General features: G+C 40.2%; 1 protein-coding gene across 3 annotated transcripts in view; it reads left to right on the plus strand.

Annotated features, from left to right (window-relative positions):
- Positions 1-5946: 5946 nt before the first annotated feature.
- Positions 5947-14375, plus strand: part of LOC113010089 (netrin-G1-like) — a 66228-nt gene continuing 57799 nt past the window's right edge. For 2 of the 3 annotated variants that reach the window (XM_026148928.1, XM_026148930.1), the window contains exons 1-2: positions 6412-7399; positions 12135-12778. In XM_026148928.1, coding sequence (XP_026004713.1) covers positions 12521-12778 — 258 coding nt within the window. In that variant the 5' untranslated portion in view covers positions 6412-7399; positions 12135-12520. Of the gene's footprint in view, positions 6188-6411; positions 7400-12134; positions 12779-14375 lie in introns of those variants that run through there. The other variant, XM_026148929.1, reaches the window with a different exon arrangement.

Below are 14375 nucleotides of genomic sequence, written 5' to 3' on the forward strand. Positions count from 1 at the left end.
GGCAAATTCATAAGCCCGCAAAATACAGTAGCTCTATTTCCCAAAATATCGTGTTTTGGGGGAAGATGAGATTGGCAGAAAAAAAATATGTGATGACAGTTATCTCCAACATAAAAGTATGCTCACGCAATGCTCCAGAAAACTTGTGGCTGAGACATTCCAACAATTGGAAATCTGCTCCCCCTCTACTTTTAATCACCTGAGTTTCTGATGAAATACTGAGCTGGAGGCATGTCAGTATCTGTTAATACTGGGAGCAAGACAAACCAGTTGTTGTCATTCTCCACTATATGTGTGAATGGGGATGAATGCATTAACAGATGATCTTATAAACCTGGTCTAACCTCAGACTAACCTGGATTTGGTCTGGAAACTAACTTTTTCCAGAGTCCATCCCTGAGATTACAGACGCCACGCTGGGTAATTTGTGACTATTACATAAGGTGCAGTCGATAATGAATCTTTTTTATAACAACTATTTAGAAATAATAATATCTTGCCGTGTTTGGTGGCAAGAGACAAGCAAGTTAATAGTCTCTGAAACAGCAGTAAGCCAATTTCTGCACTATTCTAATTCGAAAGTGAAATGTGTGTAGTTTGGAGGAGCTAGTGGGAGCAGGTTTGTTATTCCTTCTGCTGGCTGGAGTTTTTGAAGATGTGATCTCTGCTCTCCTGATAGTAAAGAAGCTCATGCAACTGAGTTCAGTTTACGAGCAGCTAGAGTCAATAAAAAGTAGATTACGCATGGATTGGTGACTACTTAGTTCAGCATTTGCATATCGCATATGCACACAGAAATCAAGACAGTGGACTCCTTTTTTTTTTTTTTTTTCTTTTTTTTAAACATTCCCATAATCTGGGAATCAATATTCTGAAACCACACAGACACCAGAAGCAGTTTTTATGTGAAAATATGTTACCCTCAATCAAAAATAGATTAGGTAGAGGTCACGGACTACCTTGTTGGCTGCCAATGGTCCATGTTGAAAATAATGAACCGCTGAAAACATGACAGACGCAAATAGCATGATATATGGGAGTAACAGACTGTGCAGGCTTAATTGATAGTCAGGTGATAAATAAGGCAGAACACAAGAAAACTCCTATCAATTAATAGCATTTGCAAGAAAACATGCCCATGACAATGCTTGTAAAACAGGGGGAAGCATTTGACTGTGAACAAGGATTAATGAATGACTGATCAGAACTTTAATTAATGACTGTTAAAACAGTGGTCTGTCCTAAAGTGTTTTAACATGTGCCTAGCATCAGCTGGTTAAACTCAGTTTTGTCTCCAGAGTACCTCGACAAGCTATATTCAGAACTCTTGTTCTTTGTAATACAATCCAGTTTATAGATAATTGATTCTGGGATATAGTCCAACTAAGTCAGCCTTCTGGGAAGTATGTTAGTGGTCACCCAACTACTGAAAAGCTTCTAGACATCCATACCGAGCCAAGAAACAGCATCCCACCCTGAATCTAATGATTTTCTTTTTTATTCTTCCTGAAAATTTCAGGGAATTTAATAAACTTTACAATGTATAAGTGACACAGCAGTTTCTCTGGATTCTGGCATTAAACCTCACCAAATGTTATGCTGGCAAAGATAAAGCCAAACAGCAATTACGACCCAGCAAATAGGGTTACCAAAAATCTATTTAAAGTCTGTTTTAGAATCTGAAATTGTGAGTCACTGTGCTGTGGAATAGACTGTTAGCATTATGATCCACCAGAACTCTTGGAAGAAAACCTCAGCTTTCCTCTGCGCCACATAAAAAGTCAAAACCTTGTCAAGACACAGCAAAAGAACCTCAGGGAATACGGGACTTTTTGGCATGCCATACCTAATAAATGTCAAGAGGCTCACATGGGTTTGTGGACATGTGAATCCGATCTTAGAGCTATCAGAATCAATGCTTTTGTTTAAAAAAAAACAAAAACATGAAAGGCTCCTTCAGTCTATTACCAAGTCGAATGTTCTTTTTCACCTCCAAACCTTGAAGTGTTTTTATTTTCAGGCTTGTCCACTCACTTTCAGGCTTGTTTTGTGAAACCTCAAGCACTTTGATTCTATCATTGTGAATACAATTTTTTTCAAGGTCATCTTTTCATGAAAATTTGAATAAGCCCATGGCGAGTATGAGCTATCTGCCGCGCATAAAGCCACAATTGAATACTCAATAGCATCATCTCATCTGTCTACTGAAGTAAAAGGGCAGGAAATAATCAGAACGTGTCAATTGGCCTATCGTTCAGATGGGAATCGTTCACAGTTATCACCTCATTAGAGGTTTTAAATTTTAGCTGTCGTCCTAAAAGAAAGCCTTTACCTCCTCTCAACTATTAATGAGCGCGCTTGATGAACTGATTTGTTGTTACGGTTAAAATTGACTTATGCTATCCATCATGTTGTAAAATGTAGAACAGCTCCCAGAGAGTTTGGCTTTTTGCCAGCAGCTCCCAAACCAAGTGATGCTGGGTTCCAGCTGCTTATGAGCCCTGGTTTTGGGGCCAGATCATAGCTGGCAAACAGTTTAGGTGTACTACCCAGTACCCACTCAACACAATATATTAATATATTTATTTATAGTGATGTTTACAATGATGAGCCATTCCTATATGTAATGTAAGGTGCTTCTTGCGTTTTACACAAGACTATAGGAAACTACTGGGTTTATTCATAATGTGGTTTAAGCTCTGAGAAAGATTTCCACTACTACTGTTAGCCTGACAATCAGTGAGTATCTCTGCTTCTTTTCACTTGTTTAGTCTGACATCGTCTTTAGGTTTCTGTTTTTCAGGCATAGAGAACAATCCATAGTGGGGAACAAGAGACGGCAAGAGACGACGCTCACTCAAGCATATCCATGAATTGTTCAGGCAATAATTAGCATGATTCACCATGCAAGTCTTGCTGAGAAATTCCGATAAATTAAACTTTAATACAAAAAACTTTCAAATCATAAATCTAATGAGATTTTGAAATTGCTGGCATTAAAGGAGAAGCGCCTTCATTAATTTTGTGCTCAACAACAACAACAATAACTCGTCTGGCTAGGCTGCGAGTCCTTTACAAGGTGCGAGGCTCCACGAGGCCACCAGATTCAAACCCAGGACCTTAATGCTGTGAGGCAACAGCACTAATTAGTGTACCAATACTCTACCCAATTCCTGCTCAGTGGTGGGTCTGCTCTAATGAAAGGTGCAGACAGCATATAGATTTATTTGTTGTTGGCAGTTCTGTTGTGTTGACACTTTTTTTTGTGCACTGGTAAATAAAAGAAATAAAGATTTTAAGATAGTGATGTAATCCACTAACTTTCATCTGTAACATCTCACCAAAGAAGTAAATAAGGATGTTTACAAACTTAAGTGTCTCAAATGAGCAATACTCTTGCCTGAACACACATGTACTCAAACAAACAAACACATGCACACAAGGACACACTGCAAGTGCTTGAACCAATTCCAAAGAGTGTTTCCTGCTTCTCCCAGCTCCTTCCTTACCCTGATCACTTCCTGTTCTAAGCTGCACCGCAGTGGCTTTGGCATACTCTCCAGAACAGTGTCACATATTCCTTCTACACAGACACTTTTAAGTGTGGTAACAACCCACTCAAATTCACAACTATGTCTTGCCGGGTGAAAAGCTATACTGTCACATGCCAACACAGGGTTGCTCAGCTCATCATTTCAGAGGTGACGTTTCACTTCAATTGTGAGTAAGCTTCTAGTGATGCAATCAGCACGTGTAAACAGTTATAAGAACCTCTTCACCTAAATTCTGCAATAGCTGAGTGATGTTTGTCAGAGCATGTGAATTTTACTTTAATTATAGCCGGCAGGCCTCTGAGATCTTTATGTAAATCACCAATACCTGAAAAAAACAGCTTTTGGGTTAACTTTCACAGGGACTTGGGAAGTTATCTAATATTTATACCCCCTCTAATTGCATGCCATAATTACAACCTTGGCCTTAAGAAAGGTTTCTGAATAAATTGAATTAATTTGGCAGCCATAAGTTGTGCCTGCATGCTGATTCACTTTGCCCCACCTCTAGAGAGAAATAAGATTAAATACACCAATAATACATTTAAATAGGATAGAAATGTGTCATTAGGAAAAAAGAAGGAAATCTTAAGCTAGGCAGAACAAAGAAAATGTTTGGAATTTGGAAAAGGTGCAGCTCACCAAAAACATCTTATCTATCTCATCTCTGCAGGTCCAAATGTTTCCTTATCATCTCTGCATGTCAGCCTCTCCTTCTTTTCCTCTTCCTCTTGACTGCTCACACACACTCTAAGTACGAGGCTGCTGATCCTGCTGTCCCACTGTGGTCTTCCAACATGCAGTGGGGTCACAGATGATTAAAGCAGTGGCAGGTGGACTCCACTTTGAAACTATCAATAGACCCCCGGGAACTGAATCAAACAGCAAGCGCTCCATCTCTGTCAGCCTAGGTTCTTGGTGGCACCAAGGGAAAGGGTGTGCAGAGGGTGAGAGGGCAGACTCCACCTCTGTATCCTCGTCAAACACTGTAGCACTCTGCTGAAAAACTGTGGAGCTGCTATGGTGGAATTCTAACTCTCTGATGTGATTTCAAGGAGGCTTTGTCTATTCACTGAGCTGACCCTGGAGCCTTTGACCAGGGGGGGCTGAGGCTGGGGTTTGCAAGAGTAGCAGTCTGCATTTTTTTATATAGATCAACTTGAATAGCAGTCTGCCTAGATTAAAGGTCCCAGTACTTCACCGACATTGTGCAATCAGAAATTACAACTATATCAAATTCACATGGTCAGTCTATCTACCTACCTATCTATCTATCTATCTATGTATGCCTCAAATCAAAATGAAGCGGGGCAGTCATGTGACTGTCAGGGTGGTATGGTAGTATTTCCAGGAGGAATGATTTAATGGAAATGTCAAGAGCAGCAGTAGCTGGAAGCAAAGGCTGAACCCTCTGATACAGCGTGAGACACTTTACTCACTGGGGTTGAGAGACTTGTTGTCATGCAGCTCCAGTCCTAACCAAAATCTGCCTTTATCAGAACAGAAATGGCATTGTCACTTTTTAATGGGATTACAGGTCTTTCATTGCATATCAATTTGCAAGAAATCAATATGGGCTTTGGTGCTATTTGGGGGCATTTAAAACACATAACTGCTTAGCTTACATTCTACAAAACCAGGGACAAGCAGGGAAATGAAGGGTAGAAATAAGACTTCTATTCAGATTTCTGGAAGAAAAAAAAAGAGGCGGGAGGAAAGGGAACAAAGAAGGAATGAAGGTCAAGTAGATGCCTTGAAAATACAAGAAAAAAATTGTAAATTAGATGGATGAATGGATGATGAATATAAGAAGGGAAGAAAGGAAGGTCATCTGCATCCATAGATATGAGAAGAAAAGGACAGAAAACGCCAACAGCCAATACTGGAAAGCCCTCGGCTTTCAAAAACGCAATAATTATTACCTATTATAGCAAACAACTTCAACGCAGAGCTTTGAAACGTCACATATTTGAAAAATATTTTGCTCTTATTGAAAATCCACTTATACAGCCGGTCAGTTTGCCTAAAGGGCGCAAGAGCCGCCCAGAGTACTCAAGATTCATGCGAGTCGCAAAAACGGTGAAAATGTTTAATCGGAGAAAAGATTATCAGAGAAATATGGATATTTGCATTTCTTATTAAACTTACAACAGAAAAAGACCGTTTTTCACTTCGTGCCTCTGAATGTGCATAGTAATTTTGCAGCTGGTAGAAATATGAACTAAGAATAAGCGCGAGACTTATTGATTCTGATTGCTTTAGAAGTTTTTAAACGGTTCCAGCGTCGACGTGAGATGCGGACTGCTCAATTACTGTGGTGACCTTCAGCTGGGCGCGGTTGTTCTTATCGTGCAATCGCCACCAGTTGGCATTACAACACAATTAAAATGCGTATTCAAAGCGACCTGTCACCGTGGTTGTTTGCCGTGCTGCTTGGCACCCTGTAGTGGAGCGGGTGACATCTGTGACTCCGCGCCAAGGGAGCCCGCCAGACGCACCTAACTGTAGTTATTCTTTTAGCTCTGCCCGCAAAATTCAACGAATAATTACAGCACGAACTCCGACCGGAGGAGTTTTTTTTTTTCACTTATCTGTTTTACAAGCGCAGTTATTTCCCCACATTGTAACATGTACAGGTAAGATCTTTTTTCCCCTTTATTTATTTTCTGATCGCATTAAAACCTGAGGCGGTGATGTTGTAGTAGCAATCAATGTGTCAGACAATCGGGCGGTTATTGGTGCATAGATGAATAACCTATATTATATTTTTAGAGGAGGGGGGGGTCCTTCACTTATTTCTTCCGAGCTCGTGTTCTCAAAACTCCGCAGGCTGCATTCTAATTGTGCTGTACTTGAAATTTTCGCCCCGAAGAGTCGCAGCTGTCAAGTTTTGGGGGGTTTTACTCTTCACGTGCAGCCCTTCCTTTTCATGGTTCGTGCGATGTGATAATGAAACCGCAGTGAGTTTTGCTGATGATGAGATCTGTGCGGCAATAGGGTTAGATTCAGAACTGTTATACAGTAAATCTAGGTGGACATCATTATTGTGTGTGCGCGTGTGTTTGTATGTGTGCGCAGTGCAGCTGTGGTTTCGAAATATCATTAGCGCATTTACAGTTACAGCTGGCTTCAAATGAGTTGGAAGCTTATGTAGAAACCGATGTAGTCCGTTGCAAGAGATCATGGAGCAACTTTATGAATATTATTCAACTTCAAGACTACAGCAAGTTTGTCTACTTTGGAATAATTTAATGTAGATTAAAAATAATCAAATGCTCAAATATTCTAGCATTTTTGAAAAGCGCATGTTTTATTGTGCCTGCTCTGATTACATTTAATTTGCGCGTGAAGGGGAACTGGCTGTAATATTCTGGTAAAACAACGACTGAAGTTGAGATTTACCAGCCAGTCAGTGTTATCTTTAGGACCCGGCGGAGCGCTCATATGTAACTGGACATAGTAGCTCCATTTGAGAAAGATTGCTTATCTCTTTCCTCCTCCGAGCACAACTCGGCTGGGCTGAGAAATCAGTCTAACCTATCCAAACGACCCCGAGAGTTGTTCTTCATCGGGATGTATTTTAATAGCCGTTGATGGACTTCATCGAATTTGGGACAACTGAGAATTACCTTAAAGGCTTCTGAAGTATTCGCGTGCGCCATTCGGATGAACGCTGCGCCAACCAGCGCTGCGTAAATCAAGGAGCCGCTTGTTTGGACACCCGTGAAGGCACAGTGGCGTTTGTAAAAGGGGGAAGAAAAGCTCTGGTGATCGGGTCCCCGTGTTCATTATTCGGATGCAAAAGTTTAAAGAAAGTTGGGAGCAAGAGAGAACATCGTAGTCTCCAGGTCAGTTCCCGCTTTCTGCGCACACATCATTTTTATTGATCTATGTGGTGCAAAAAATAGAAGGAAATTAGAAAGAAAAGAGCCAGTCAGAGACCAATAAACGTCTTTCTGCAACTACCGGTGGCCTCAAAATAACTTGTTGAATGAGCAGATTGTCCCAGGAGCGTATTTAAATGTAAGTGTTATGTTTTGAGCATTCAGATGAGTTTGTACGTTTTCGTTATTTGTGTACTGTTGCTTCTGTGACCGGGATCGTCGTTACTAAATGGGCCGCCGTAATAGGGTAATTGCAGTAGGCTGTTTGTGGGAACGGTAACGTTTGTTAGGTGAGAAGTGGGTAACATAACCACGAGTTTTATATGAGATATATAAAAACTGTTGTGCATGTCCATAGTGTTTAATTGGCATCCTTCTTCAAAGAGTTTAAATGTATTCAGAAGGTTTTCTTCATTTAACAAGAAACTGAAATGTGTAGTCTGCACCTAAACCTAAACCCTTTCTTCAAGTCCGCCCCCAAAATTTAATAGTGGAAACAATGTCAGTTTAACCTGTTGCGCAGCAAGTCAGCAAAGTCAAATCTAGGTGTGCCATGTCTCTGCGCAAAACTGGATTCAGAACATAAAAGAACAGCTTCTTTAAAATATGTCATTTTTTCAAGCTCTATCAGATATTTGCATGTTCCATTTTGAAATCATTTAGAGACCAGAAAAATACTTTTTTTTTTTATTTAAAAAGACTTTTGCTCGAGGCTCTGTCTTTGAACATTACATGTGCTGAACAATAATTTCAAAAATTTGTTTTGATGCTGTGCGTTTTTGCATGTTAGTCGTCCTGGAGAAGAACTCATGACAGCATGATTTCATATGTGATTGTAGTGAAGGCTGTCTGGCTGTGTCTGGGGCCATCACACTGTAACTACATCAACCACATCCTAGAGTGAGTCCTTAAATAACAAGTGACCTAACGTGGCTCCAGTTGGAGAGGTTAAAGGTGCAGCCCAGGGGCAATAATTGTATGTTTTATGTCAAGTGTTCATATTGGGAGAAGCTAAGAGACACAGTTGTAAACAGAGAGAGAGACAGAAAGAGATAGTTGAAGAGAAATAACAATTGAATGAAGGATCAAGACGGAAAGGAATGACAGTCAGAAGATAAATGTGTTACAGTACAGACATGCTTCTGCTTGCCAGTCGATCCCACTGTGACTCATATTGGGGGGTTTGTTCTTGGCTGTAAGAAATTTGGAAGCATTAACCCGTTTATTGTTGCACTCATCAGCCAGAAACAAAGCATTAGTCTGCTCAAACTGGCTATGGATCATAAGTTATTGGTTGGAATTCAACAAAATCAATGAACACAATAGGAGGTATTGTATGTGTGCACATCCAAAAGCCTGACTGATGCCCAGTACAAAAAAAAGAAAAGAAAAGGCAAGACGGTAAAATAGCAATTGTCAGTAGAAAAACCACAAAGCGCAAATCAGACTGTCATGTTAGGGTCTTTTTTTTATTTCAAAATCAATACGAGTGTTATTTTGCAATCATTGATGTCAGTTGGTGCAGATTATTGGAGTAGATCTGAGGTCCTGCCTTTCAGCACCATGGACAGCTCTCTTTCACGTTGGTTAGAAAATGAGAGCTAAGAGGGGATCAAAAAGCCACACTCAGAGACAGAGAGAAAAGCCACACTTAAGCAGGATTACTATAAAATGAATGGAATACATCCGTTATGGTTTTTAAGAGTCTGGCTGGGAGTTTGTAACCAATATAAGCCACGGGGCACGACTGCCTGCTGACTTTTAAAACACTCTGCTATGCTTGAGCTGCCCAGGGGATGGAATGCAAGTGGACACAAGGGGGTGTTTCAGAGGCTTCAAAAACAAGTAAAGGAAAAGAGATGAAGAGAGAGGGGAAGGGAGAGAGAGAGAGAGAGAGAGTGTGAGAGAGAGAAGGAGTGGGGGGGTGGTCATCCAAAGTTCTGAGCTTTCTCCCGGCATATGGAGGGCTACTCAAATATTAATAACTTCTAATATAGAATCTGACTCATATTTTTCTCAGTGAAATTATGACATTCACAGGTTTCTCCTTGCACTTTGAGTAGCACAGAATATGAGGTAGACATGCGATGACAGAGGAAACAAGTGTTCTTCTGCATTTAATTTTTTCAGTGTAATAATTTTGATGCAAAATATACAGTGCTGCCAATTATTGCAATGTGTTCCCATGTGCAGCCAAAGCAGCTCTGGTCCATCGGGGCACTGACATTTCTATGGTGTCCTACAGTGTCAGGCTAGAGTACATTGTCAGCTGGTATTATGGTCCTCTATGGAGCTGCCTTGTTTTGGTACCTCCTATGGATGCTTAATCAATTTGGGATTTGTGGAGACTGGAGGTCAACACACAGAACGCGTTTTCTTGAGAAATGTCCCAAGTGTTAAACAGGTTTTCATGTCAGTGGTTTTAATGTTGTGGCTGATGGTGTTGCTGTATAGCCCAATATGCAAACACTACAGCACGGAGGCATATTATTAATGCAGTACAAATTGCTGTGGCTATCACAAATGTCACCTCTCTTGGTCATGTTTCATTGAAAAGCAGTTGAATTTACTTCATAAATTGTGTGGGAACGCTTACTCGGCGCACTAATTTTCTCTTTTAGAGGAGTAAAGATTAAAAAAAATTGCAATTCCTTTTTCCTACCTTAGCACCAATGAGCATACCTGTCTATGCCGATTTACTGAGCTACCTGATACCTGCCTTTCATCTGGATATAATTTCATTGCTCTAGATGTCTGTGAATTAAATCCAGTATCCCATGGTCAGGCCTATTTGTTGTCCCTTATTAGCTTTGAATGTTCCTAGCGATAAGTGACCTACACCACCCTGCTGCTGCTACCTAATTTGACTGTCTTATGAAAGCCAACCTCAGCATTATGAAAGGGGGTGTGGGACTTTGCAGTATCACGGTGTGTGTGTTGGTTTGCATGTCAATCGTAAGTGCTCCATCCCATGACGCACCTCCGATCAGCCACTGACATTTATATTTATGAAATCTTATACACACATCCTGCGAAAGAAATTACTTAATCAACAATTACACTTCCAGGCATGTTTTAAAGACACTTTGCCGACTGATACGAATGCATTTAAAGAAAAAGAATTCTACCTTTTCGCCTTTATTTCCTCTACTTTCTTTCTTTTTTAAACAACCATTCATCTATACCTTTTGTCATGGCCCACTTTGAAGGGTCTGAAAAGCAGCTCAGTAATTTCTCCGGCTCAGATGAATAACTTTCATTACATTTGGAATGTATTCAAGCCCATAGTCATTTTGTAAAAGGGGCATTAGGTTAGAAAAAGGAATGCAGTATTTCTAAGGAAGTCTGAAATGTGATCTTAACTCCTTCAAATTGGCACCATTTTCAGTCCAAGACAAGATGACCAAATTAAAATATTGAATTCTAATACCTCCATATGCTAGCAGGCATCACGTAGTATGTGTTCGTGAACAGAGACATCGCTCATTAAAATGAGTTTCTCTTGATAAATATTGTTAAATTGCTTAATTGATTAATTTGATTTAATAACCTCAAATATGGTAATACTTTGTGTTGACACACCAAATTTTCTCACTCTTCTGAACATAAAACTCCCTCCACACGCTTCAAACCCCAGGTTACCTAAATAAATAAATAAATTTCAGCTGTAACTGTCAGTCACAGGGGGGGTGGCTGTAGCCTGAAGGGTAGAGAGGAAAGCTGCTGACCGTAAAGTTACGGGTTCAACTTCATGTACTGTATCAGCTGGAGGAATCAGAGCAGAGAAATTCAATGAGTAATGGTTCTGCCTCAACAAGTACTGCTGAACTCCCCTTGCACAATGCGTTTAACCTGCACTTAAGAGGATAACCATGCGGGTTTCTTAACATTGTGACCTGTGTGGGCAAAGGTTAGATTGAAATGTATTTTTTCTGTACAGCTATTCACAGCAACAAATACTTTTCACTAAGGCAAAAGCTCTGGCAAATTGACAGTCAACAGTAGCTTAACTCTTATTTAAAGTGATACTCAGTTGGAGGTGCTAGTGTATATGCTTGCTTCATTTAGTCCCTGCTACTGCACACACTTTTTACCTGAGTCACTGAGATGGTGCAGGTCTCCGCTGACTGCTGCCAGGCACCATTACCTGATGAGTCGGGCCATCTGACTGATGGCTTGCGATTGCTTTGAGAAATGTACAATCCCTCAAATAGACTATTTCTGTCTTCCAATTTTACTTTAATATTTCCCAAATGCCTCTTAAGGTGCTGAGACAAATGCAACTCCACATTCGGCTATAAAGGAGCAAGAATCAGAAAAGGCAATAACTTAAATGTAGTGACTTGACACATGGAAATAAGTCTTTTTGCACAATGTATGAAAATCACATGGAGATTAGACTCTACCGAAGAAGCTCAATTTGAATTGTACACAGTGATTTTGAAAAGGTTATTATTGAGGGACCCATAAAAGCAGCAAAGCCATACATTACACTTGTGCACTTATTGCACATACGTGTGTCTTTGTGTCTGGGTTTGTGCATGTGTTGGAGTGGGTAGTAAGATGTAAGACTTCTCCACCTAGCTCCCTGCAAGCCATGCTAAAACTCATTTAATATTTTAATGTCGCATTTCAAATGTTTTGTAAATGTATCCAATCTTTTTAATTCATTAAGCTATCCTTTTCTTCTGTCCTTTAGGATGCTGCTGGTGCCAAAAAGTATACTTGGGGATCAAGCTCAGATATCTGCTGATTTATGAGGAGTGTCACTCCTCTGCACATCACATCTGACCGTTAGTTCACCTTTTCATCAACTACCAACACTAGCGAAGACACCCCCTTGTTGACACACCTCATCAGCCTTGCAGAAGCGGTGGCAATCAAAGACAAAATAACTGAATGGGGGCTAATAGTTGCCTGAAGCTCCTCACACAAAACTAGCAAGATGCTGCCACAGTTCCTAAATGCTCTATTGCCCCGTTCAAAGCTGCTGTTAAGTTAGAGTGCTATCGTCATTTCTGTGACTAAGCAAAAGACAAAAAAGAGAAAGAAAAGAAAAGAAGAATCCTACAGAAACCATACTGAATGAGATCAGCGATGTTCTTGCCTGTGTTGTTCGCTCTGCAAGCTTTGTGCACCAGTGTGGGCCACGCTATGCAACATTACCCTGCGGTCTGGGGACACTATGACGTGTGCAAGTCCCAGATCTACACAGAGGAAGGCCTGGCATGGGACTACATGGCCTGTCAGCCCGAAGCCACTGACATGACAGAGTACCTGCGAGTGACCCTCGACCCTCCAAATATCACGTGTGGAGATCCGCCAGAAACATACTGCGCTTTGGTGAGTCGTAACCTCGGTTGTCCCCTGATGGAGACAAATGAGGCTGTAGGCAGGATCGCACAGCATACTGGGTCAGGGATAGAGAGCGGCGCATACAAGGCAATGAGCTGCCGCTGCAGCGGAGATTAATGTACATGTAGACCTGTGCATTAGGACAACAGCAGCAACATACACACACATGCTGTTGTGCAAATCTTGGAGATGAATTTGGAGAGACTGGTAAATGTAAAAACAGACAGATGCACAAAACAACTGGAAACCGTTACATGCACAAACAATCTGTAAATATGTCCTTGCACAACTGATGCACAGGCATACACAAATCTGTATGTGTACATTAGATGTACACAAATTTGGAGCCATTTTTTTCCATATTGTGTTGAAATTCTCTTACAAATGTATTTTTTATTTAAGTTTTTGATGTCCTTCCAACTGTTGCCCTTTAGCGGTCATACAAAGGAAAGTTTTAGGATCGCTCTAATAAATATGTTTTAATATCAAATTATACTGGGGCAAAAATATTGTGAAAATGGATTTATTACTAAGTCTAAACAGACAAAGTACATGCAAATACATAAACAAACATCTATCTTTATAGCTGACTGAAGACTGACTGCATCTGTGCAGATGACTGCAGACACACACACACACACACACACACACACAGGCACTGACAGGGTAACTGCACTGGTGCTGGCACTGTTATTAAACAAAGAACAGTGAATGCAGTATTCAGCCCCCTTATCAACCTTCATCAACAGTTCAACCCCAGGTTGCATTTGTTTAGAATCACACTCAAAGTAAGCTGTAAGAGCCCATAGGCTTTAAAGTGCTTCATTAGACGTTATGTTCATGCCTGCCAAGAGCTCGTGCGAGTAAATATTTACCAATTAAAATGGGCATCTTTAAAAGGAGGGCTTTTCTTCTCACAGCTCCAGATGGCATTGAGACATTTAATGCCACTGTAGGATGAAAAAGGAGCTAGTCTCCAGTCGGGTGTGACGTTCTGGTAAGCTTTTTTTTTTTTTTTTTTCTCTATCAAAACACAAACTGAAACCTTTATCAGACCAGTAGATTATCCTGAATGTTCAACATTTACATAACACGGGGCGCATAAAGAACAGAACAGAGACAAACAGAGTCAACGTGGTTGGAATACTTTGTATGTTTGTTTGATTTTTCTTGTCAATACAGAATTTGTTCATAGAAAAGATGTCTTATATTTCTTTGCCATGTCATTTTTTTATGCATACTCAGCTTATGTATAATTTAGAAACACTTGTGTTTTATATTTCTTTTGTTGTAATCTATTTTTATTTTTATTATTTATTGATTTTTTATTAAAATATTAATAGCACATGAAATCTCTATCTATTTTGATGTTGGCAAAATACAGAACTAACAAAATATATTGTGGATCAGTTTTCTCCACAGATGTTATGATACACAGGGACAAACTAAAAACAATTTTACGTAAAATAGTTTCAGTTCAATTTTATTGAGTTGTATTTATATACGGACAAATCGCCACAGCAGTTGCCTCGAGGCACTTTATATTGTAAGGCAAAGAGCCTACAATAATACAAAGACGACAGAG

This window comes from Astatotilapia calliptera, chromosome 18, assembly GCF_900246225.1.
Source record: "Astatotilapia calliptera chromosome 18, fAstCal1.2, whole genome shotgun sequence".
Taxonomy (NCBI): domain Eukaryota; kingdom Metazoa; phylum Chordata; class Actinopteri; order Cichliformes; family Cichlidae; genus Astatotilapia; species Astatotilapia calliptera.